The sequence below is a fragment of the Misgurnus anguillicaudatus genome, chromosome 16 (genome assembly GCF_027580225.2).
Source record: "Misgurnus anguillicaudatus chromosome 16, ASM2758022v2, whole genome shotgun sequence".
Taxonomy (NCBI): Eukaryota; Metazoa; Chordata; class Actinopteri; order Cypriniformes; family Cobitidae; genus Misgurnus; species Misgurnus anguillicaudatus.
Genome location: NC_073352.2, coordinates 18,336,659 through 18,362,314, shown reverse-complemented (window position 1 = coordinate 18,362,314; position 25,656 = coordinate 18,336,659). Strand labels below are relative to the sequence as shown.

Genomic DNA, 25,656 nt, shown 5'->3' with positions numbered 1-25,656 from the left:
CCCCCACACATTAAAATTAAAATGAAACAATGTTGTGCTGTTGGTTAATCACCTTATTTCTCAGAGGTTTAATTAGACAAAAGTTATGATAAATTAATGTATTTTATAAAATTTCATAAAACTGGGACCCTCCTGGCACCATCTTGTGCCCCCCCAGGGTCCACCCCCTAGTTTGAGAACACTACATTAGATGAAGTTTTTTCTAATAATTATTAATAAAAAAAAACACATATTGGTATTTATTTAGAGCAGTGGTCTCCAACATGGTGCAGTCTTTGAGTTACCCGCCAAAGCTCATTCTATTAAAGGCGGAGTCCACGATGTTTGAAAAACGTGTTGGAAAAGGAGACAGGCCGACTACCAAAACACACTTATAGCCAATCAAATCAAATGCCGGGTTGCGTATGTGTGGGGCGGGTCTATCAACAGAAGGTCCAGATTCTATTGGGGTAGGGGCGTGTTTGTTTAGGTGATTTCAAATATCAACATTGGCTTTCAAACATCATGGACTCCGCCTTTAATAGCCTAAATTTTAATATATATTTATTACATTTTTATATTAGCTTGGCTTCTTTTATGTATGTTAACATTTTAAACAATGATTAAAAAATATCAACAAGTAAAATAAAATAATATCAACAAGACAAAAAAAAAAGGTTTTGCGTAGACTATAATATCAAAAAGTAGCCCTGCACATTGTTTTATCTATTGTGGTAGCCCTTGTCACAAAAAGGTTGGAGACCCCTACTTTAGAGTTTATAGGAATTAAACATATTAAAGGCCGTTCACACTTTAATGTTAACTATAATGGTTATATATTAGCTTCCACATCACCAGACGATAACGATAACTTTGTTAATTCGCTCATGCGATCCCTTACCTTTAACGGCATTAACTAATAGTGCATATATTTTCTGCAATAAAAACTTTTGCAATTGTTTAAATGTCACTGAATGTGTTAATATGATGTTATTGTTGAACTCACCGTGGCTACAACCAGCAGATGTCCTCAACATGCTTCATTTCGTGTAACATTAAACAGTGAATCTAGTAGTTTGTGTAATCTACCTTTAATCTATCTTACCTTTTGGCTTGGTCAGTGTAGAAGAAGAAAAAGCATTAAGTAGTCAATTACACAGCAACTGCAACAGCACTGCTGTTTATGTTATGGACCTCAGCAATGAGCACCTGTCATTTTAAATGAAGTATAGGTCTCTGCGGAACAAAAAAGGGGGCGTTTCCCAATTTTGGGGCGTTTTCAAACTGGGATTAGGCATTTTTAACCATCCAATCAAAAATGTACGGAAGCCCTAAAAAATCATACACCAGAGAAGGAGGTCTCTGCGAAACAAAAAGAAGCTTTCTCAATTTTGGGGCATCTTCAAACTGAAATAGGTGTTTTTCCTCCTCTTTTTCTGATTGGCTCAAATTGAGTGTCTTATATAAATAAAATACATAGTTCTCTCGCGCTCTGTTGCTTGTTTTCTGTGTTATTTACATATTTTGAAGCGCAACAACATAATGGGCCCTATTTTAACGATCTAAACGCATTGGTGTAAACGGGCATGTTCGATTCCACTTTTGCTAATTTAACGACGGGAAAAATTGTGTGTGCGCCAAGCGCAGGGTCGAAAAGGATTGTTCCTATTCTTGTAATGAGTAATGTGTGTTTTTTGGGCGTAAAGTGCAATAAACCAATGAGAGTCTCGGTTCTCATCCCCTTTAAAAGCCAGTTGTCTAATGTGCCAATGTCTAATTCCTAATTAGATGACGGACTTTGTAAACTGAAAAACTAAGTGGAGGAAGAAGACCACCAATTAAGATTAATGTTAAACAATTTTGTTGTTTTCACTTGTATTGAAATTGTTATTTTGGATTAAAACCTTTAAAAGCCGTTTTCTTTTAGACATGAAAGTAAAAACAGCAGGCTTTTAATCGCTGTAAATGTATTTATATCCTACATAATCATTGTAATCTCATAAAAATACAAACAAGAGATAAATAATTTACAAACGCGTTTCAGCACTCGGACAGCGCCATGGGATTTTTACAAAGCATTACTTAAAAACAGTTCTCATCTCACCATATCCACAGGTACACAATAAATCTGTAGGAAAGCATTTAAAAAACATTTAAAAACAGATGCATTTGTTTAAAGCAAAGCATTTATTTACTTACCAGGCTGCTGGTGAAGCTGCTCTTTACGCCTTCTAACGTCTCATAATCGGTCCTCATTTATGTCCAAGAGACTCAATAATAATTTTTTACATTTTAATCCTGAAATTTTTCAAATTTAAAAGCTTTTCTGCTGCGCATCCATGTGTGTGATAAGCAAACCCGCGTTGTCGTAACGTTTATAGGCGCATATTTCTAACACGCTCATTAAATAACAAAAACACTATTGCGCCATAGACTTCAGACTTTAGACCAGGTTTTAGTTGGTCAATGGCGTAGTCTATTTTAGTTGCCTCAAAATAGCAACACGCCAACAATGCGCCTGAACACACCTCGTTTTTAGACCAGAACGCCCATCGGCATAACATTGGGCGCAAATGCATTTGCTATTTAAACAATGTGGCACTAAACGTGAAAATATAATTGCGCTGGGTTTAAACTAGCAATAGACACTTGCGTTGCACATTGCGCTGCATTGCGCAGGGTGTATGATAGGGCCCAATACTGTTATGTCATGTTATAAAATGGTTTATGAATGATTCAAGATTACTTTATAGTTTTTGAATTGATTACGCCGAATGATCTTTCATTTTTTGTAATTTTGACACAATAAATTGTGTCCCTTTACATATTTTATTTTTCTGACTGAATTACATTATTGATATGTAGTTGCCTTCCCTTTTAGCGACACACGTTTCCTTTAGGCGTATTTTCGTAAAGAAAATGTTTCCATACATCTGTACTTAGGCACTCAGAAAAAGCGACATGCTGCATTCTTTTTTTTTCATAAATCATTAATCAATAGAAAACGCGAAAGAAAAAATTATGTATGGCATTTCAGTCCTTTTTTGATTGGATGGTTAAAAACGCATAATCCCAGTCTGAAAACATCCCAAAATTGCGAAATGCCCCCTTTTTTGTTCCGCAGAGACCTGTACTTGGAGAAACCTCCTTCTAAAAAAAATGCATTTGGGAATCACCCACTCAATTTGAGCCAATCAGACAAAGGGGTGGACAAACACCTATTTCAGTTTGAAAACACCCCAAAAATTGGGAAACGCCTCCTTTTGTTCTGCAGAGACCACCCTCTCTTTTAAATACGCGTGCACTTTAAGGTTAAATAGATTTGATTGGCTTTCAATGGTTTCCTGTTCATCATTTAGAAAAAAATTGCTCCGAAAGTGTTCCAAACAATATCGTTCCTTGTATCTTTATTGTTATAGTTGTGGTGTGAACTCAACTATTCTCTTTTTAATAATAATAAAAAAGGATTTTTAAAACTGTATTTGTTATAGTTATCATTATAATGTGAATGGGCCTTAATTCATATGTGGACTGCATTTCTGCTGCAGTAAAATGAATGCGGTGTTCAATTCAAATGCATCAGGACAGCTGTAATCCATGATGAGTGGATATTTGGACAACCTCACAGCGAGCATTACCCTCCTCACTTCAAAGCTGACAGTTTCCAGAAGAATCGTGTTGTTGTGACACACGTACCACAGAAATACTGCAGGGGTCACTGTGTGATGCGTGTTGAAGGCTGTACGTAGGGCAGGCCTCATCGTGAACGTGTGCCCAGGCACAGCCCTGTTCTCTGGTAAACCAGTAGCTATGATTTGAGCGAGTGTCCAGAACAGTTCTTATTAGCATTCATAGCATGCAGTCACCTGAGAGACGTTAAATGAAATGAGTCTGCAAATTCTCTGATTTGGTGCAGAGGATAAAAGACAGCGGTCCCTGGAATCACTTACAGCATAATGATCATGAAGCCTTTGTGTAAACGGCAAAGGGCAGTGGGTCTTCCTCTAATGTTTTATTTTCGTTACAGCTGCTGTTGTATTACATAAATTGCTGGGAATTTAACAGCTGGGATAACGAATAGTTCATCGTATCAAGCTGTACACACTGAATGATCTGGTGAAAGTGCTGTTGTCTATTGTAAGCATGTCAGCTGTAGTGATTCAACGGTGTTAGCGTCTCTATATATCTAGTACAGCGTGTTCATCTTTGGGTTTTGTGACTGCAGCTATCCTGCATGTCCTGCAAGCTGCAGCATCCACATCGTGTAGAGCTGAAGATAACACGAAGGCAAATCTAAGGCGTGGCAACCATTTTTCATTTTAGTTCATGGTGGTGAAAAAGGCAGAAGCAATGGTAAATTCGTTTTGTGCATTGGCTGAAATCTTTTGATATTTTTTGATACTTAACAGTAATGCATGTGATGGCAAAGGAAATGTTTTATGATTTTAGTTGTTGCCATTCTTTAAATTTCAGAAAAGTGGGTGTGGCCTGGCCTAATGGTGTAAACCTGCATTACTGACCTGCATGTGTTTATATGTACACACAGTGCTTTGAGATTGTCATTGTAAAGCTGGCGTTGAGCAAAGAACATTTTAGTATTGAGATTGTTATAGTTTAGTGTACAGTGAGAGAGGTTTTTGTTTTATGTGTGGTGGTATGGCCTTTTTTAAAGACTGGCCTAAGTGTGGAATAAGTGATGATAGACATGTTGGATTACCTGAACAGGTATTGGCTCTGGTTTTGCATTGTTTACTTATTGCAAGAGTTAGAGTACATTATTGTGTGTTCAGTACAGTATGTTTCTGTGCTGCTTGTTTTCTTTTTTTAATATAATGCAGATGTCTGTCTATCTAAACCAGCTTGCAGATGGTTCTGTTTGGCTCTACATGCTGCTGTCTGTCAGCACATTGAATAGCCCTTAGTGCCCATGCTATATTTTTTCAATCCCAGGTTGTTCAGATATTCAGTGTTAATTGTTTCTTTGTGGTGGAACACATAGAATTGTTTTAAAACACGATCTGTAAGGGCCAGGTCTATGCTTTTCAATGTATTTTAGCTTTTTTCTGTGAAAATTAAATGTTTCCTTTGTTTCCAAGAATTGGATGATGGTTTTTCAAAGAAACTGTGATTTTTGTGCTGTGCTGTGCTTGCTATGTGTTTACATTTGATTTATGTCACCTACTAAACCAGTATAATTTCTGTTTTGTGTTGCAGAATCTAAATGAGGAGGGTGTGTCACGTGTGCGTGTGACCAGCAGGAGGAGCTCACAGAAGGTGGAGAGGGTGTCTGGACTCGTAAGCCGCTCCCATGTGGAGACGCCAAAGGTTTGTGGGTCACTGATTTACCATATATTTATACACACACACACACACACATGTTGTGGTCCACACATAGATTACCTAGGAAACCAAAACATTTGTTATTTTCAACGAGGCATTTGTTCAAGAAATCAGTTTAGCAACTAGTCAGACCATTAAAAAATCAAAACCAGAAATAAAGTTCGAATCTAGACATGTATGGCGTCATCGCACGTGCGTCCGATGAAACCGTCCATACATACATACACCGCAAATTGAAACAAAAAAAAAGACATTAAAAATATAATATATTTGTATATAATATATTGTATAAAAATACAAACATACGCTTTTTGGTTTTGGCTCAATAATTTTTTTGTTTGATTCATTATATTTTTACACAAGCAACACACATCTCTGCTACAAATGAACATTTGAAGTTTGTTTCTAGTACTTACCATTCTTGGACAATTACACCAAACGTGACAGAAGTGCAAACGTTACAACTTACCCCATAGGTGGGGTTAATGGTAACAGGCAGGGGGTTAGTTGTAACACTTGCTAAAAATTAAGTTTGCAGGCAAATATTTCAATACTATTTTGTCTATATACTTGAAGTGGATTTTGTTTATATATCTGTCTATAATAGACAGGTGTAGATACCTCATCTAACCATAGTTAGTTCAATTATAAATGGATACAAATGTCTAAATATGTGAGAAAAAGCAGCACAATTATGACAATTTTTTTTTTATATGTGACCCAGTCTGTAATAACCATACAACAGTTTCAAAATCAAATTCTGAGATAATGAGCATCAAAGTCTGATTGTAGCCATTCATTTCATTATGATTTCAATCTTTGACGTGAACTTATTCAATCAATATTAAAGACATGATCAAAAATAAATTTGACACACGATTTTTGATAAGACAGGCACATTTATTTTGTTGGCAGCCAGCAATCATTCATGTGTAACCTATTTAAAATAACGGTTAGAATTACGCTAACGTTAACGGTTTTCATATTGTAAGTGCTAAAGGGCTCGTTAAAGTCGTGCGTAGGCTCTATGGCGTAGGTTCCACGTCGGTTTTCATTTATACTTTTGCGTCGTCCTCCGCGTCGACGTGCAAACACACGCGCAAACCTCTGGTAGGCAGTATCCATGCGTGTAACCACAGTAGCAGCGCGTAGTAGTAACCTTCTTTCAGAGAAGAAGAAGCTTGGCAAGTTATCCCACAAACGAAGAAGAAATAGCAACTTGTTGTGTATGATTTGAGAAGTAAATAAACAGTGACTTTTGTTGCAGTTTGAGTTAAATCACTCCTAAACTTGGCTCATCTTTGTTTTCATCATCACAAACGGAAATACCTATGATGCAGTTTTTTTACCTGACGGGACGGGTTCTGTTAGACCAATCATAGCGCTTGCGGTCTGCGTAGAACTGACGCACTGTTAAAATTTTTGGAGGTGCACGTCAGGCTACGCACAGGCTACGGATAGCCTACGCCGTAGCTACGGCGTAGAACTTACGCACGACTATAAATCAGGCTTAAGGGGTTAGTTGTAACACAGCGTTACAACTAACCCCGCTGGGTGAAAATATTTTCAAGCCCACCAAAAAAGTTGCTAAGACCTGCAGACATATTTCAAAACGATGCTATGTTTTAGTCAAGAAGACACTGATTAAGATGAAATAGCATTGGATTTGGTATCTTACACACCCAACTAAGAAACTGAAATAAACATATGATGTAAAAAATTACTTACATGCCACCTAGTGCTGCACAATTAATCGCATCGCAATCGCGATGTCAGCCTGTGCGATTATATGACAGCAAAATGTTGCAATTATATTAAATAAATAAATGTGTGGACTTGTTAACACAAACTTTCTGATAACAGTTTGATGATTTTCCTTGCTGTTTAAAAAAAAGAAAGAAAAACGAACAAAAAAGGCAGTGCACGTGTGGCATGCACGTGTGTGGTGTGCGTCGTCACTTATACCAGAGCGAAGATGGATGCAGAGGAGGTTGACAGTGATCTGGTAGCTAAAAAAAACCTCTATGACTGTTGCATGGCGGTATTTTGGATTTAGGATTACTGACACTGAGCAGTTGCTACATCACGTGGCAATACAAAAACATTTCTAGTTTTACAAATACACATTTTAGCTAAACTGTGTGTGGATTTTCCTTAAAACCAATCAAGTTGACTCATGACACCATTTAGTATAATCGTAATCGCACATCGCAGTATTAGCATCAATAACCGCAATGGGAAAAATTACCCAAATTGTGCAACCCTAATGCCACCAAAACACTCTCTGGAAAACCATTATACAATTCCAATAATGTCTTTTGGCAGCGTGAACAAAATACCGGAAAAACAAAACGCTCAACCTTGTGCAACAATGTAAACAGTCCGTGTTACAACTAACCCCACGTTAGTTTTTTGCCCCGCGCACCCCTATATATATACATACTGTATACTCGTGTGTATGTGTGTGTGTGTGTGTATGAGTTAACACATAACATAAACACATAACATAAGACAACATAAAAACGTTCTTTGAAAATATAACCTTGATATCTGTAATTTTAACTGTGTAGGACCATGTCAAAGATTGAAATTATTGTGAAATCAGACTTACTTCTCCGAGTCTTATAAATAGATTACGAGACTTTAGCCTGGATTTCAAAGACAGAGTCTAGTATTTCATCCAATATAACACATCTGATTTAATGAACACATTTCTCTCCGTGCACTTATGATATTTTGAGTATAAGCCGTAGTGTTCCCTAAGGTTCTCAGGTGTTTGATCTTATGAATTAGCATGACACATGAATACAGATGCTCATGGTAAATACATAAGAATGGTTGCAACACCGTGTAATCGTCTGTCCATACAGACAAACTGTGGCTGAGCTGCAGTGCAGCATATATACAGTAAGAAGACAAGCAATGGTGCTGTAATCACACAGTCTTTCTGAAATACTCTCTGTTTGAAGTCGCAACAATCAGGTCCCACTATATCATGGCAGCGCTCATTTCCAATCAGAGCACCCCCAGCGGCATGTGACGGCACAGTGCCTGCGGGCTCGGCTGTTTCAGATGAGCGGAGATCTAGTGCGAGGGATGGGGGCGTGAGGTGGGGATGGTAGTGTGGGTGTGGTCTCGGGTCGTGGATGAAGAGCGTGGGACCGTCGTGTTGAGAGAAAAGAGCTTCCATTGTCTACATCAAAGCACAGACTGTCTGCAAGGCGCTAGTACTCTTTTGACAGCTGTGCTAGGTGATGCTGGCCTGAACATGCTGTCGTTTCTTCCGCACATTATAAGGGAGGATGAGGGGTACGTGGTGGTGGTGGTGGGGAGGGATGAAGAGAGAGCCGCAGAGAGTGGGGGAGGATGGGGGAGCGTGCCGAGGGCCGGTGCAGTGCAACGCAGTTAGAGATGGAACGGACACCTAGAGCTCAGCCTTCCGCATGTTGCCATGGAAACCGAATTCCTCCCCCTTCCTGCATCCCTACAGACTGGCTGCCTCTCTAGCTCGCGCTCTTTCTGTCGCTGTTTTGCTGTCTCTGTTGCATCTTTCTGACTCTCTTATATGTGTTCAGCCACACAAACAGGCAGAAATGCATGCTTGCATCTAACCTGGTGTTTATTTTTAATGCTCGAAATAGATAAATGCAAGATGATGCATAAATAAGAATGGATATGAATGTGTATTTGACAACACAAAGGCATCCTCTATCTCTTTTTCATTTTTGCATTCAGAGCATCTTTCTGATCATGGTTTCTTATTCCCGTTTGTTCATCAGCAAATATTTGAGTTATTCTAACCCTCCTCTCCACCCCCAGTCATTTTCAGTCTGCTCATGGTTTACAATTCTGTTTTACTGCATTTATTGTATAAAACACACGTCACATAGAAAATGCAGATAAATACAGAATCACTTCTCTTCTAAATGCTATTTTTTAAGGAAATGCAATTTGCAAGTGCATTCAGTGACTGAATTTACACCTACAAAAATTAGGTAGTCATGACCAAATTCACATTTAGTTCATTTAGTGTGTACAAAACCGGACTGAATCGCTAGCGTCTAATGCTATTAAAACCATTGATTAAAGATTTAGGAGTAAATCATATGCTCCAGAGATTTAGATACATGCTGCTTTAAAGCAGTTTGGACCAGTCTGGAACAACATAGAAAATAATGCTGGTCTTGAGAGAGATGCATAGCAAACAGCATAAATTGTTGGCATACATGTGTGTTCCTGTTTGCAACCAAAGATCAAACAGTTGCTATAGTTATTGCAATGCCATTGTGATTTTAAGAGCGAGTCCTATATTGTGTTCACACAGAAAAGGACAGTTTTGGGGGTTCGCTACTAGATCCAAATGCTTCTGTCACTCCAAACCCTTATCTAATCCACTTGTCTCTTCAATAGCTCTCAGCCCCTTTAACCTTCAGTCATTTTACAAGCATCTCATATTCCCTTCTTTTCTCTATCTCTTTCTACTTCTCTCTTCTGCATCTCTCTCTTTTTCCTTTACTCCCCTTATCATTACGCCGTCAGTCGGATGTGCAGTGTTTGGTACAGCAGCTGTTTTCTGTCACCAGGCCTATAAATAGGAGTCACAGCCTTCACGAGCACTTTAGTTTATTGTCTCTGCGAGTGTGGAAGAGCAATGACTCGATGAGTTACAAGTGTTTAGGTGATAACCAAAAATGCTCTTTTGACCTCGCAATGCTTCTTTGAAAGACTGGTGCCCATGCATTACGGCTTACTTAGTACATCCTGGTTGCGCTTATCGTCACGTGTCATGCAAATGAAGTCTGTGATGATTGCTATAATTATGAAATAATTATATAATTTCTATTCTGCCTATTCAGAGTGATTACTTTCTTTTAAAGGTTGCTCTGCAACTGTTTCACACAGCAATTCTCCGCAGTTCATTCAAAGGAAACGTTCAAGAATGTAACTGGCCCTTTAAGAACGCTTGTGTCTCATCCTGCCTTATTTGGACATGCATCCTGTCAGGTGACAACAAAGCAGTCACATGGGCTGATATGAGAATGCATAGAAATTTCAGAAATAAGATTCAAGCTTCTATGTGAGAGCGTTTGTGGAGAGGGGGGTGTTATGTAATGTGGGAATGCAGAAACTGACAATAAGCAATTCGAGCTGTCAGATATAAGGCATGCTGTGTGTCATAAGGTAGAATCTACAATCCCTTTGTTAAGCTATCATGGTAATACAATGACAATCGTCTTCCAATGTCTCAAGAGTGGGTCAGATGTTGGTTTTCATTTTTTTTAAGAAATACATCATTTAGGCAAGTTGAATAGAATACGTTTTACAGAATGCTATTTTAACAACATTTTATTGTTCAAAGATTAGTCCAAGCTATCAAGACTAGAAAAAACAGATAGAAAGTACATTTGATAGTAAAACTGAACCCACTTTTTCCATTTTTAGCCATCCATCTGTACTACTTTTCTTCATTCAGCCTGGGAGGATGCATCTGTCTCATAGTCTGTGTGTATGTAGTCATTTGCAAAAATAGAGATGAATGCACTTCTTTAGTATTTCAGCCATAATAAATGTTAATTTAATCAATTTAATCTACATTGCATTTCTGAGTTTAGTTTGTAAAGCAACAGCAGGAGCATTTTTGAATTACATTTAAGACTTAAAGGTTAGAGACAGTGCCTTTTTGTATGCATTAAACTATGGGCTGGTATCAAAATGGGTGATGATCATTGTGATGCAAGAGACTGGCTCTTGATCATTCTCTGGTGTTTGTGTGTACAAACACTGTATTGTAGTTAATATCAATAGACCGAGTCAATGATTAGCTGTGACAATAACATAATTATATTATAATATATTCGAATAACATAATATTTTAATTTGATATAATGCTTAGAGGTATTAGAAATATCCATGCATTCAACCTGCAAAAGCTACAGACATAAGCATATGATATAATGCAAGTGTACAATGCGTGCACATAAGTGCATTTGCCTCTGTGCTTTCTGCTTCATCCCTGACATTTATAATTCACCCACAGATCATGACACTGTAGATCAATCTATAAAGAGAAACTGCAAAGTAAGATATATAGAAAAGTGGAGCAGAGGGAAGCAATATGTGTCCAGTCACCTGTGCTGTTTGCAATGCCTTTTTAAACATCTAGACATCCTGCAATGTTTTTTGATTGGCCTTTATTCTGGAAGTCATACAGTTTGCCGGCATAGAAAATTAAGTGAGTCATCACTGCATATAATTAAATGTGGCTGAACCTGGTGTTTGTGCCTCATGGTGGGGTTGCTGCAGAATAGTGTGCATACACTGTAAGAACTGACTTAGTCACAACTGCATAAACAGAGAAATCCGATCCACATGTAAACACAACGCAAAAGTTGTTGTTTTTTATTCCCAGAGGGAACACGCATGCTAAAGGAATCGCTTTGGACTAAAGCGTCTGCCAAATGCATTAATGTAAATGTAAAATGTAACAGTTCTTAAGCTCAGAAGTCCAACATCTGTTTTAATCCAGCTACGGCATTATGACATTTTTGTTTAAGTAACCTAATCAGATCCCAATTATTAGAGGATCAAAGAGGACATAATATTTTGCTGTTTAATTTATTTTAATATTTTAAAAATATTTATATTTATTTTAAAATGCTGAAAAAGTATTGCCTTTAGGTATGCAGTGTCCCTCTATCCTGCATAAACACACAAATAAATCTCTATATTACACACTAGAGACACTATTGCCAATCATTCCCAGGATTTTTCAGTCCAAATATTTCTGACAGACATTTATGGCTGAATATATATGAAGCTTTATTGTATATACATGAATTAGTAATATATACATGTACATTGTGATATATATATATACACTGCACACTGCATACCTACAGGCAATACTTTTTCAGCATAAATATACATATATATATACACACTGATATATTTTATCCTACATATATATTCTATAGCCTGTTGGTAGTCCAGGGTTTAGTTTTTGCTCATATATGCATAAAAATGCTTAGACAAAACCTTAAAAGCTTTAATCTTGGGGGATAAGTGTAAAGGGATGAATTGTTAGTAAAATAATGTATGTTTGGATAAAAAATAATGAAATTAAGATCTCAAAACCAAAAAACAAAACACCTTTGCTTTACTTTAGGCTTAAAACCTCTGCCTTAAAATGTTACTGTCAACAATTTTGGAAAGAGGCAAAAAATGTACTTTAAATTCTCATACCTGTTAGAGCCACTGTATTGCAGTGAATGAGCGCATTGTGCATGTAAATAACCCTGTACCCAATTTAGAGGCACTACAGAAAACACTTATAATCCAAGTGTAATTTTGATCCTCTTGATCCCCAATGTTTCTCAATCAGGCTTTACAAGTTTTCAGATGTACTTTCCTTAGTTTTTCTTGCATAATTATACTATACTAATTGCTTTAAAGTGCACCTATTTAATTGCTAAAAAACGTTATGTTGTGTATTTGGTATAATACAATGTGTTGACGACGGGCCATTGAATTGTAAGAAAATAGTGCACACCCAAGGTGCAATGCGGCACGACGCGAAGTGGAGTGCCATTACACCGGGGGTGTGCAGTATTTTCAAATAATTCAAAGGACCGGAGTCAATTATTCCTCTTATACCATGGTTACCACAAACATTGCCTATTTTTAAGACATTTGACAAGTTAGGTGTGCGGTTATCAGAAATTAATGCATACCCACGGAACATTTCTCAGCCAGTCAGAATACAGCATTCAACAGACCCGTGGTATAACAGGAGTTAACTAACAGGCTGAGTCCGAAGCGGGAGGAATTATGATAATGTCGGTCTTGTCTACATCACCAATCCTAGGAAGTAAACAGTTACCTACAATCCATGTGTTTGTTGTAGTCCAAGAAAAGAGATTTACGATAACTCACGTCAATGTTAATTGTGCTTTTTTAACCTTTTGCACATCGTTAGCATGTACTAATACACACCTACACACCAAAGGAAATGTAAAATAGTGAATCGGACAATAGGTGCCTTTAAAAACGAAATATTGTAAATAGTTTCTTCCTATGATGGAAACTAACATGCTCTCTGTGACTCCATTTGGGCTATGTTTGCTGGCTGATTTGTGGGTGCACTGGCCCTTTAAGAGCAATCTCTGAAGCAGTCAATCCTGTGTTGGTGCTGCTGCTGATGGCTGTGCTGCGAGTTGATTGGCTGTGGCTGTCAGGGCTGAGGTGCTGGAGGGATGCTGCTATGCATCTCTTTCTCCTCCTCCATGTCTCTCTCTCTCTCTCTCTCTATCGCTTGCTTGCATCCCTTAGTATAATCCACATCTAGGGCAAGCAGGCTGAGAGTCAATTCAGTGCTCAGCTCCTCTCTGCAGGCTGGGAAAAGAGTGAGAGAAAGAAGGAAAGAAAACGCTTCCCAAAAGCAGGAGGAATTGCGGAAGGAAGAAATCTGGCAAGCAGAGATATACAAAGGAAGATCTGATCACGGATATTATTTATATATATATATAGAATTGTTTATATATATATATTTGTACACACGCATATCAATATTTATATATATATATATGTATTCATATATACCTGTACATAACTGTATTTGTGCTTGTCTGTTTATATTGATATTTTTATATGTATTTGTGTGTGTGTAAATATATACATATATAAGCAAATGAATATATATAAATTTATATAAATATCACTGTGAACCAAAAGAAGCAAGAAGAGAACTCTACCATCGGGGCTGGTCTCTGATTCTGAGATCATACACTATTTTCAGCATTATTTTTCCAAGTCTTTTGCATTGAACGGAGGAAGACTACGGACCTTTTTCTATTTGATCATTTCCCTGTTGCTACCTCCTCATCTGTTTTTCTGGATTGGGAGGAGAATAACGGTTCGTGAAGGGGCGAGAGATCGGCGACGTTCCTGTGATTTGTGCATTTTGCACCGCCGTAGCTCTTCTGCGTGCTGCGTTTGATCTGAGCAGGCGGCAGCAGTGAGAGAGAGCGATAGAGCCAGAGAGCACCGCATCGTGTGAGCTAGCCAGCATGCACAAACATCACCACTGCTGCAAGTGTCCAGAATGCTATGAAGTGACCCGCATGGCTGCCCTGCGCAGGATGGACGCCCCGGCTTATGGAGACTGGCAACCCGAACCCTACGGATACCCTGCCGGCTATGGAGGCGGCCAGACCTTACCGCCCCAAACCACAGGTGGAGGAGGGGGCATGGGTGGAGGTGGCACATTGGGGAGAAGTAAAGGGAAAATGATGTCCGCCGGGGGCCCCGGAGGCCCCAACCCCAAGAGCCATTCCAAGTGCGGCCCCAAGGTGAATGGTAACAATTCAGGAGGTCAAGGGGGATGGTGGCCAGAGTGCACCTGCTCCAACCGGGACTGGTATGACCAGGCCAATGTATTTTCTGTACCTGACAGACACTGGGGGCATCGAGTGTAGGCAGCAGGCGGTAGGCATTTGGTGTATGTGGTCGCTAGACTGAAACTGAGCATAATCATTGAGCTCATTCTGGTTAAAACCTTCCTTGTGCAGGTTTTGATAGAAATCATTATAAGATAACGATCTGTTGAAGGGATTCATCCAGTGTTGATCCTTTCATATCGCATGTGCTGTAATTTTACAAGATTTATTCTCTAAGGATGCAAAGGAGTTTAATTTTCATGACCCATCAGTGCATGTTGGTTTCATCAGTCCCTATGTACTGTACATACCATCATTTGACAAGGCTTGACAGGGCCGCGGTGACCACGCAGAGCTAATATTCGCTTCCGAGAGAATTCGGAAATGTTGAACACTTTAATTCATACAGTAATGGCAATTTACTGTAGATCTTACATCAAAAGGACATTTTTACCACAGAGACTTGTGGGATGGTGATGTTTATTTTATCTGGTGTTGGTAGTGTGATTTTTAAATCTTCCTTATTACTCATCTCTAATGGTTTACTCGTACGTCATGGACACACTGCTAAAGCAATACAGCTACAGGCAATGCATCAAATGCAGCAGACCTACACTATGTACAGTTCCTGATCACCCAAACCGTGGCAAGCCATTTCTGCTTTGTTTTAACCTCATATTGCTTCTTAAAGCACAGCATATCGGAGCAAACCAAGGAATAGAAGCTGTAATTAAGTGAGGTGTGTGTAAGTGGCAGCAGGGAAGGGGGAAGGGATGCTCTGAATGTATAAAATGGAGGAGGCAGCCTCTCATGTGAAACAGCCTGCATGCATGCTCGGTGCATTCGGTGAGCGTGCATGTCTGTGGTGTGGGGGTGTGTGAGAGTACACAGGTTTTTATTGGTATTTGTGCATGGCTGAGGCAGTGTGGCGGAGAAAAACGCAGAGACGCAGAGAAAGTAAAATGGAGGGTGAGATCTCGGTGGCAGTCGGGGTGAAATTTTACCAAAGAAAGGCGTGAGCAAGGAGCTGACTAATTCTGCTCTACCGTTCAAACTGGAGAAGCACCAGTCAAAACCGGCATGATTTTTTTCATGCTTTTGTTTCAGTCGTGAATTATGCATGTGCTCTTGCCACCGTTTGCTGTAAATTGAATAAACCAGCACTTTTATCTTGTTAATAATTTTAATATATATCATCCAGTGATAAGAAATAAATGGTGCATATGTCTCCTCCCATGCACACCTACCGCTCCTAGCGCATATTGATGGAGCATATGTTTAATTAATGAGAAGAAAGGTGTGTAACATAAAAATGTAGGACAATGAAGATATATGTGAGGAGACCATGTATAGACCTTGTTATTTTCTCCTCTTGCCAGGCTGATGCCCGTAAAGATGATCAAAAGGAGAATGTAGTTATCTTTAAAGTCCTTTTGCATGCGTTTCATCTGCTTCAGGGGTTAATTTGAATGCATTTTAGCTGTGAGAGTGAAAATATCTATCATTTGGGAGAGAGAATTGGGAATTATCAGGCGGCACAGGAAAGCGGCAGTGGTAGAGGTGAAAATGCTAATGTGGATAACAGAGAAATCAGCCAATAAAGACAGGCGGGCTGAGGAAAAAGAGGGTTACATAAGAGTAGGCAGTTGGTGGAGCTTTAAGCAGAGATGCTTTGAGAGAGAAACAAGCTTGTATTTGCCCACTACTCATCATAGGGACAAATTTTAATGACTTCTCATTCTTGAAAATTAATATATATACGCATTATATATGTGTTTTTTTCTCAGCAAACGTAATATGCTTGATCTGTGATGTCATTTGTACCGACAGATCTGGTTTTCTTTAACTGTTGACACACCACACTGGATTACACCAATACCCGAACCCTGGTACATTTAACCTTAAAATAGCACTGCCTTTCCATTCATCACTGATGTATTGATTTTGAAGTCAACATGAAACCGGTATCCGCAAGCTATTTTACGTTTGTGGTTTGACGTGCACCTGTATGTCAGAGTGAAAGAGGATATGAATGAGAAAAATTGCTGGGAAGGAATTGCTTTTATCCATTAGGGAATAGATAAACAGGCATTACATACCAGAATGGAGCCAGATGATTGAAGAAGAGGGGTTTTAAAAGGACAACAGATTGGTGATGTTAGCCAACAAGGGAAGTTGTTTCCAAGAAGGAGCTATTATTAAAGTGCACCTATTTCATTGCTAAAAACAACATCACTTTGTGTATTTGGTACAATATGTGTTCGCGTGGTTTATGGTTAAAAACACCTTATTTTCCACATACCGAACATTTCTGCACATCCAGATACACTGCTTTCCTCAAACTCATTGATTTTGTACAAAACGCATTGATTTGAAAAGCGCTGTGTCCTTGATTGGCCGGCTAATCTGTACGTTGTGATTGGTCTGAGTACCTCTGACTTCAGACGGAAATGTGACGCTCCTTACCATGTTTGAAAGATTCGGTCACAATGCAATGCTAACATGAGTTTACTTACAGGCTGTGAGTCAAAGCGGGAGGAATTTTTATAATGTCGGACTTGTCTGCATTACTAATCCCAGGAATAACTGTTGCCTACTATCCGTGTGTTTGTTGTAGTCCAAGAAAAGAGATTTACGTTGGAAATAATGACATGCATCATCGTTTACCTTGGGGTTTGTACCTTTTGCATATCGTTAACATGTACTAATACACACTTACACACCAAAGGAAATGTAAAATCGGACCATAGTTGCTCTTTAATATAAGTTTTAAATAGAAACGAAAACATAATATGAAATAATATGTTTAAAATATAAATATGAAACTGAGTGCCCTATAAATGTAGATGAAAACGTAAGCAAGTGCACTTACTGCATCAAATGCATGAGAGACCAAACACATATGTCCAGCCGCAGTAGATGCGGCAAGCACGGGTGATTTAGATGTTAAGTCAATGCAAAGACGCGATTACACGCAGATTATTATCCTGCCGCGCGGTACACTCGGTAAGCGCGGAGCAGATGGCGCGTTGCGCGTGAATTGAGCGTTGCCGTAGGAAATGCTCGAGTTAAAAAATCCGAACTTTGGCGGATTTCCGCACCGCGTTAACCAATCAGGACCTTGCTGTAGTAGTGACATGATTACAGGAAGCGAGAGGAGTGGCAGAGTTTCAGTGGCGTTGCAGAAGCCCCTCCCATGACGCGAATTTCTGCGTGAATTTCTTAAATGACTACAATTTCACTCGCGGCTTTCACGCGCAACTGAATCGAGTGAACTTAAATGTTCAAGCGTCGCCTCTACCGCGGCTGGTGTAAACGCAACATTATACTGTTAAAAAAAGGCCATATCTCCATTTAAGCTTGATATTGGTAAAATATTATAAAACCACAATATCAACTTTACAGACAGTTTTTTATAGTACGCCGTAAAAATGATTTGATGTACTATATATGTGTTCTTGGTCAGCTTTACGAAGACAAACACATTTCTTCATTAATGTAAAGGATGTGGGGCGGTTTCCAGGACAGGGTTTAGATTAATCCAGGATTAGGCCTTAGTAATATTAGGATATTTATGTAGTTTTTACAAACAAACCTTACAAAAGACAATACTAGTGTGCATATTGAGTCAAAACAGTGGCACTGATTTTAATCTGGGACTAGCCCTGTCTTAAAATCCGCCTTGTGTGTATTTTGATGTGTAAGGATATGTATTAGGACTAGGCTTTCTGTATTTGGAGTGGATATGTAGGTGCTCAGCTATTTCTTCAGAATGTGTCGTTCCCAGGGCACCAATTCATCATTTTCTGCTCCTAAACTTTACGGGACAGTCTCATGGGTATGATTCGAGTTAAATAACAAATGGACCTTACAAACGCCTCATTTATCACAGGAAATGAAAATTTGTCACAGAATATCATTTGTTATTTTGAGAATTTATACCTGTACCATAAAGAATTCAAGGTATCTGCAAGGGTACTATTTTTGACTCGTCTGAGGTCTGCATTTCATGAATCTGTCAAACATACCCAGTAGATTTGTTTGATTAATATCATTTAGCTTGCTTTATTTCAATCCACGTCCAGTCTTTTTTCCATGCATGTTAGTGTACTGCATGTGCGCACAGGAATACTGTGCGTATCATATATATTGAGAGCTGTGATGGGGTAGATTTTAAGAGTGACTCCTCAGATGTTGTCATCTCTTAGCCCCAGCTGTGGTACAGACGGCCTCCATCTTAGTGATGAAGCATCTGCATCGTATTGAGAGATTTTCTGTTAACTCATCCTTGGGATGAAGATGAAACAGACTTGAAGTGTGGCTGAATTGTATTGTCACCATGTTTTCTGGCTGCATTAGAGAAATTCAAAGGAGAAAATTAATGGCATTATGTCATCATATGATGTCATAAAAGATGCCTGTCAATGTAAATGGTTCATTTGCATATATATCTATATATATACAACTCTATACAGAAGCTTTTTATAAAACATTTTGAACCTTTTCTTTTTTTTATAAATCGTTTGAATGAAATGATCTCAACAATGTCACACACTGTGCCTATATTTGTCAAGATGCAACAATTTGCAATTAAAAGCGATTTTAATAAAAACATTTCAAATTATTAAGTACAATTTTAACCAAAGAAATAAGCTATATCTATTATTATTTATTCTATAGCTCTGTACTCTTATTGTACGTAAACAAAGTCTTTTCTTATATATTCCACTAACATGTAGACGGAGAAGCATTTGAGACTGCGTAAATGATGCGTAAATGAAACACGATTAAAGACTCAATAAGGTCTCATGAGCTGAATGAGCAACCTCAGAGCAATAGCATTTTTCTCTAAGAACTTAATTGCTGTCTTTTACACTAACCGCTTCATCTTTCATCACATTTATTTGTTTCAAATGACACAAAATGCTTTAATGGTTTATATGAAAGATGCCCAGTCTAAATCTATTCTGATCAGACATTTATATTTATTTAAAAACAGATCACAATGCATTCAAGAAGAATGTGATAAGAACAGTCAGCCCATTTTTTTCTGCTAAAAGCATTTCATTAATAGTAGACTTTTTTACACCAGAGGTGATATTTTGTGGTGTGTGTCTGTGCTCTGTGTGATCACAGCAGTAGGGCAAATTGCTCAGTTGATTATGCATGTCATAAATCAGGAGCAGGGACGGCATATGCGAGTGCTTATGAATGGATATTTAGCTTGAGACAGTGTGATAGACAGCAGTGTATTCATCTTAGAGGATGTTGGGTTTTTGAGAGATTTTAACAAATTGGATTTTCTGTCGTAATGCACGTGTTTTGGGTTACAGAGAGGAAATAAGGTGGGGGTTGGGGGTATGTGGTGGATGATAAGAATTACCTCAGCCGTTCCAGACAGGGCCGTTTTATGGTGGGTCCCACGAGACCCTATTCTCTCCTCCAAGGCATCTCCTTCTGGAGAACTGGGCACACATCTAAAGACAGATCATTACATGCTTATCATATTTTTATGTTGAAGTGTATTTTATGGGTTAGCACTTATAACATTTATCTAAAAATTATATGCATGTTACTGTTTTTCACTGTATTAATATACAGTGAAACTAAAATATAGGTTATGTACACACAATATCACCAAACAAAGAGTGTTAACATTTATTATTTAAGTTTTACAATTTAAAAAAAATTGATTTGTGTGTTTACATAAAAGTATATTAAATTTGTTAACTATATTTTTTCTCTCAAGTCTGTCCGTCTTCAAAAAGAAACATGGTCTTTTTTTTGAGGAACAGCGTTTGATTTCTCCCAACACTGCATAGGTACCCAATTAACTTTAGGTGTTGCCATAGCGACAAGAAGGCTAGAAATCCTGCTAGCGAGAGAGAGAGAGAGAGAGCTGAATTCAGTGGCATTTTACAGACATGATCGTGCATCTTCATCATGACATTTTTATTTGCTGATGCCGTGGTTACCTTGAGGTACAGAAGGATCTTCACACGCTGTATTTTTGTAGTATGTTCATTGCATATGTATTGATCTAAATATCATTTTTGGGACCTATGCACGTCTGTTTTTAGAGGCATTAGCCCACTGCATTCTCATTGTAGGCCACCATACACGCACTCATCTGCAGGCCTATGCTTCATTTGGTGTTTCTGTACACTGTCAGAAGAAAAGGTACAGCTGTCACTGAGACGGTACCCTTTTGAAATAAAGATCTTCATTTCTGAGTGTACTGCGTGACACTAGCCGCAGTTAGACGATGGGTGTGATTCTCAGAGAATGCACAAAGCTAATACTATAGATGTGGATGAAAGCTTTAGCCAAATTTATCTGTGAGATTCCACTGGTTGATGCAGTTGAACCTGTGCCTGTAAATACAACCACATCATACATGATAGCTCCTTTCATTTATGCAGTTTTTTATTAGGACATATCCTAAGCCCTATAAGTATAAAAGGTCTGTTAAAGTATATTTGCATGCCTCTACGATAACATTTTTGCATTCGGATAGAGATACATTTGCGCTGTATATGTGAGTTTATAATTCTAAACAACTGGAAATGCGCTGCTCATGTGGTGAATTACATGATCATTTACATGACCCTCTTTGGGTTTATGAAAGGTGATCAATGCAGAAGTCATTGTGCATCTTTTTAGACCCCTTATGTTCACAAGCTTCATGTTTATTCTGCCCCATTAAAGCAGCTTTCTTGGCGTGCATTTTAAACATTGACATCTTCATCTGAAATGATGAGAAAAATATATACTGGGACAATCTTTCATTGCTTTTCTACAGCAAGTGGGAGATGATTTAAATAAAGAGAAGAAAATCACAAAAACTTGGTTATAGTTAAACATATATTTATATCCTATGGTATATGTACAGTGAAAAAATGATTCATTCAGTGTACTTATTCATTCAATTTTTTTAAGGTAAGTAGTTGCAGTCAATTTATTTAAGCTTAATAAAAAATGAGTAAATTGAATAAATACATTTTTTCAGTGTATAATTGAATACATTTAAAAAAAAATTTGGCCCATTTTACTGTCCACTACACCATCGGCTCCGACAATACATTTAAAAATTGTATTTAGCACTTGTCGCTGCTATGATATTAGACTTTTTAAAGTTTTTGTGATTTTCTTCTCTTTTTTTACATCTTCTCCCACTCACTGTAGAAGAGCAATAAAAGATTGTCCCAGCATATATTTTTCTCATCTTTTCATGAAGATATGAAGATGTCAATGTTGAAACTTTACAGTGAGTGGTCTAAAAAGATGTACAGACTTTTGCATTGATCCCATTTCATAAACGCAGAGATTTAGATTCGGACTGCAATTAAATTACCACACAACCTTGGTGTTTATCAAAAAACAGTAAGTAATTCGGCCGGGAACTTTTATGCAGAAGGTTGGAGAAAAAAACAGACATCTTGGATTCGAACAGGAATAAAATCATGGAATACCCCATGTAATAGATGAAAATACCCCACGAAAAACAATTATTGACTGGTTATCAGACTAGTATAGCCTTTCTTAAAGCTGTAGTCTACGATGTTGAAAATTGGTAGAGAAAGCCTGAGACAGTTGGGAAGTTTTAAAAACTCATTCCGCTCCTCTACCTGATCCCTCCCACCGGGAAACGACCTGAACAACATCACTCAGTCAAGCTGTGATCACCGGTAGTAAACATCGGAACAGAGATTTACGGAGCAGTAAACTAAACACATAAAGCCTTGAAGGAATGAACACTTACAATTATGACTTATTGACGTCATTTACTTTCACAACAACGTTTGGCATATGTTTCCCCTCCTGAGCCTCGTTTACCCTGGTCAAAAGTGCTACCTAGCGCAAATTAGTTGCACAATAATTATTAACTAGTATTGTTAAGGTTTTGAGTAATTGTTATAGCAGCACACAGCACATCTTGCTCAAATTCCGATCGGCTCGAACAGAAACCCGCTAGGCCTATTGTAATTCAAGCACTTTAATAAATATAATTACTTTGACCCGTGATACGCGATGCTAAACGGCTAACATTCCAATGCTGACTGGCAGCATGAGCATGTTGTCAGACTGATATAAAGATATTTATGTAACACCTCACACCATAAAAGCATAAATAAATGCGTACCTGCTCAACAAAAAGTCCGCCGTGTCAGCGTTGGTTTTCAGTCCCATATCTCCCTGAAGCTTCCTCCAATGGTCAATGGCGGACCCTATATGAATTCCACTTTAAGTCCGGCGTTTCAGTCTCTGTTTTTATCTCTGCTCTTTCCTTTACAGACTTTCTCTTTCTTTCAACCTTGACTGTAGAGACAAGCAGAGGCCGCTTGCTGCTGTCGGTTTGTTTTTTCTTCATTTGTGAGCTGTTGCTACTTCGCTAGCTACCATACACTGTCAGAAATGTCATGTCGCAGGCGGGATGGGGTGGAGACGCAAGCGCAAGGTGAAGTTTCAAGTGGAGCGGGGATTGGATGAGAGCAGTCGACCAATGTAAGCTTTCCGGTCGGACAACTTACATTGGTCAACTTCTCTGCCAATGTACACCCAATAGAGTGAATGGATTTTTTTCATTCTTTTTTCTCTTCATATTGTTAGGATTTAACTGTAGAACCATAACCAGCATCTTAACGAGTTTATTAATAATGAACAATCTTTGAAATCGTAGACCATAGCTTTAAACCAACCCAAACCTTCATACAAACTAGTTGACATTATTAAAGGCAACAATTTGGACAATGTTTGAGGCTTTACAAATTGTATATTAACATATTTTACTGTATTTGTGAGGATTTTTTTATTTGGCCATCAAACCAGCCAAGCCTGTACAAATACACACAGAAGTTTAAAGCCTATTTTTTAAAACAAAACAAACTAAATCCTTAAAATAATGATGGAGGAGAGCACGAAAATCACTGCAAATGCGCTTTAAAATGGGAAGATAGCATGCTGCAATATTTATGCACACTTTCTAGCTTTCATGCACCAAGAAAGGGCAGAAGATGCGTTCCAGAAAAACTTTTTATGAGACTTACTAGTGAACTGAAAGTCTGATAAAAGTTTTGTTTCATCTGTGATGTAGTCTACCCTAGACTTTTTCGCACAATTTCACCTCTAATGGCTGTTTTTGCTGTATGTCTGGCTGCTTATCTGTGTTTCACCTTCATCCATCCGGAGGGAGAGACCACTCAGTACTGCAGCATTAATTCATTTCATTATGGCTGTGTGGAGGCTGTTGAAAAACTCATGTTAAAGATGTCTGTGGCTCAAGTGCACAATGTCTGTAGTTTTAGACGGTAAAATGAGGAAAAGAAGAACATTTGTATTCTTCACAACCCTACAGAGGACAAGTGGTTTGAGTAGTGGATGGGTTGGATAATTTTGTAACAAGCCTAATTATTTTCAGATATACAGATATATTGTGACATGTTTGTGCTGTACTCAATAGTGGCTTGTTAGTTTTATTTTTATTAAACATAGTTTATTCATGACATTTGGTAATGTTGTTCATCAAAAAAAAGAAAAAATTTTTATTTTCATGTCATACTTAACTTGCAAGCCATTAGTTCTTCACATACTGTTGATCTTATTCCTGCAGTTCATATGATTTGTGCGACACTGTACATACCAAGACAGAAGTCGTAAAATAGGTTTGTGCGAGGGACAGCCAGTTACAAACACTCAGCAGCCCATGCCTTTTTATGTTGTTGACTTGATGTTGTTGACATATGAGTCATATGGGCTTTCATCATGATGAGACATGCTACATTATAGACTTTATTAGACTATATTTTAGACAATGTTCTTAGGACAATGTGTGAGGTTGTAACAGTTAAATGTTTCCTTAAATAAAACTATTTGTGTGGGTGTAAATGTGAATGACTGTATTGCTCATGGCCATTGACCCGTCAGCCATATGCTCTCAGTCGGTGGCCCTGTTGGAGCGCAGCTCCCCTGCTCTGCTCTGTAGCACATGTGGGGTGGGTAGAGATGGTTGTTTATTTGTTTGCTCACCTGCTTTGTTTCATTTCTTGTTTTTGCTGAACGCAGCGATGATTGTCCAGGAAACAAAATTATAGCGGTCAGCTTGTTTGTCTTACTCAGTTCTGGATGCATCCACCAAGCTGACAAAGAAGAGCGGGCATGTCCACATGCCACAAAAAGCATTGCTTGCTATTACAGCATTGTCGCAAAGCCCTCCCCGCTGCTTCAGTTTAGGGCTACCATCCCAATGAATTTTAGAGACTATTTTTAGAGAGCTTGCACAGTCATTCTCTCTTTTGTGCCTTTGCTCTGCTGCCCCCCCTGTGCGATGCTTCAAATATCATCGGCTGCGTTCTTCACCGGCCAGCATTAAAACTCCCACACAAGATCATATAATCTGCATGCATCACAATCAATAGCACTGGAGAGTGCTGATCCCAGAGCTTTCTGACTTTCTCTCTATGTTGTGGGAGTCTGTGGGTGCTTTTAACTGTGCTTTTGAGCTTTACAGTGCTGGTAATTTTAGACCTTTTTTGGCTTTTACCTCTGCTATGGACTCTCACAAAACAGACTAAGGGTATTGCACATCTAGAATAATCTAGCTATAGAATTGCTTGCAATCTCTGCATTTCTTAAATTTTTAGGCGCATCGTGAAATTAATGAGGTACGCATGCAGCACACTGTCAGAAAAATCTAAGTATGTACCTCAGCTGTCACTGGGGCCCTACCCTTTCAAAAAGTACAGCTTTACACCTAAAGAGAGTTCATACATATTAGAATCTCAAAGATACATATTGGTACCAAATGTGTGGATATATTAGAGCTGCACGATTAATCGTTAAAAGATCGTGATCTCGATTCAACCGCCCAAACTATCTTAATTCAGCATTTCGGCGATTCAGGTAA

At 38.4% G+C, this 25,656-nt stretch overlaps 1 protein-coding gene across 16 annotated transcripts in view; it reads left to right on the top strand.

Moving 5' to 3' along the window:
- The window catches only part of dlg3 (discs, large homolog 3 (Drosophila)), a 106,976-nt gene that overhangs the window by 14,393 nt on the left and 66,927 nt on the right, over nt 1-25,656 (top strand). For 5 of the 16 annotated variants that reach the window (XM_073854250.1, XM_055178772.2, XM_055178770.2 and 2 more), the window contains exon 1: nt 13,657-14,744. In XM_073854250.1, the coding sequence (XP_073710351.1) occupies nt 14,385-14,744 (360 nt within the window). In that variant the 5' untranslated portion in view covers nt 13,657-14,384. Of the gene's footprint in view, nt 1-4,620; nt 4,705-5,193; nt 5,305-13,655; nt 14,745-25,656 lie in introns of those variants that run through there. The other 11 variants (XM_073854249.1, XM_073854248.1, XM_073854256.1 and 8 more) reach the window with 5 other exon arrangements.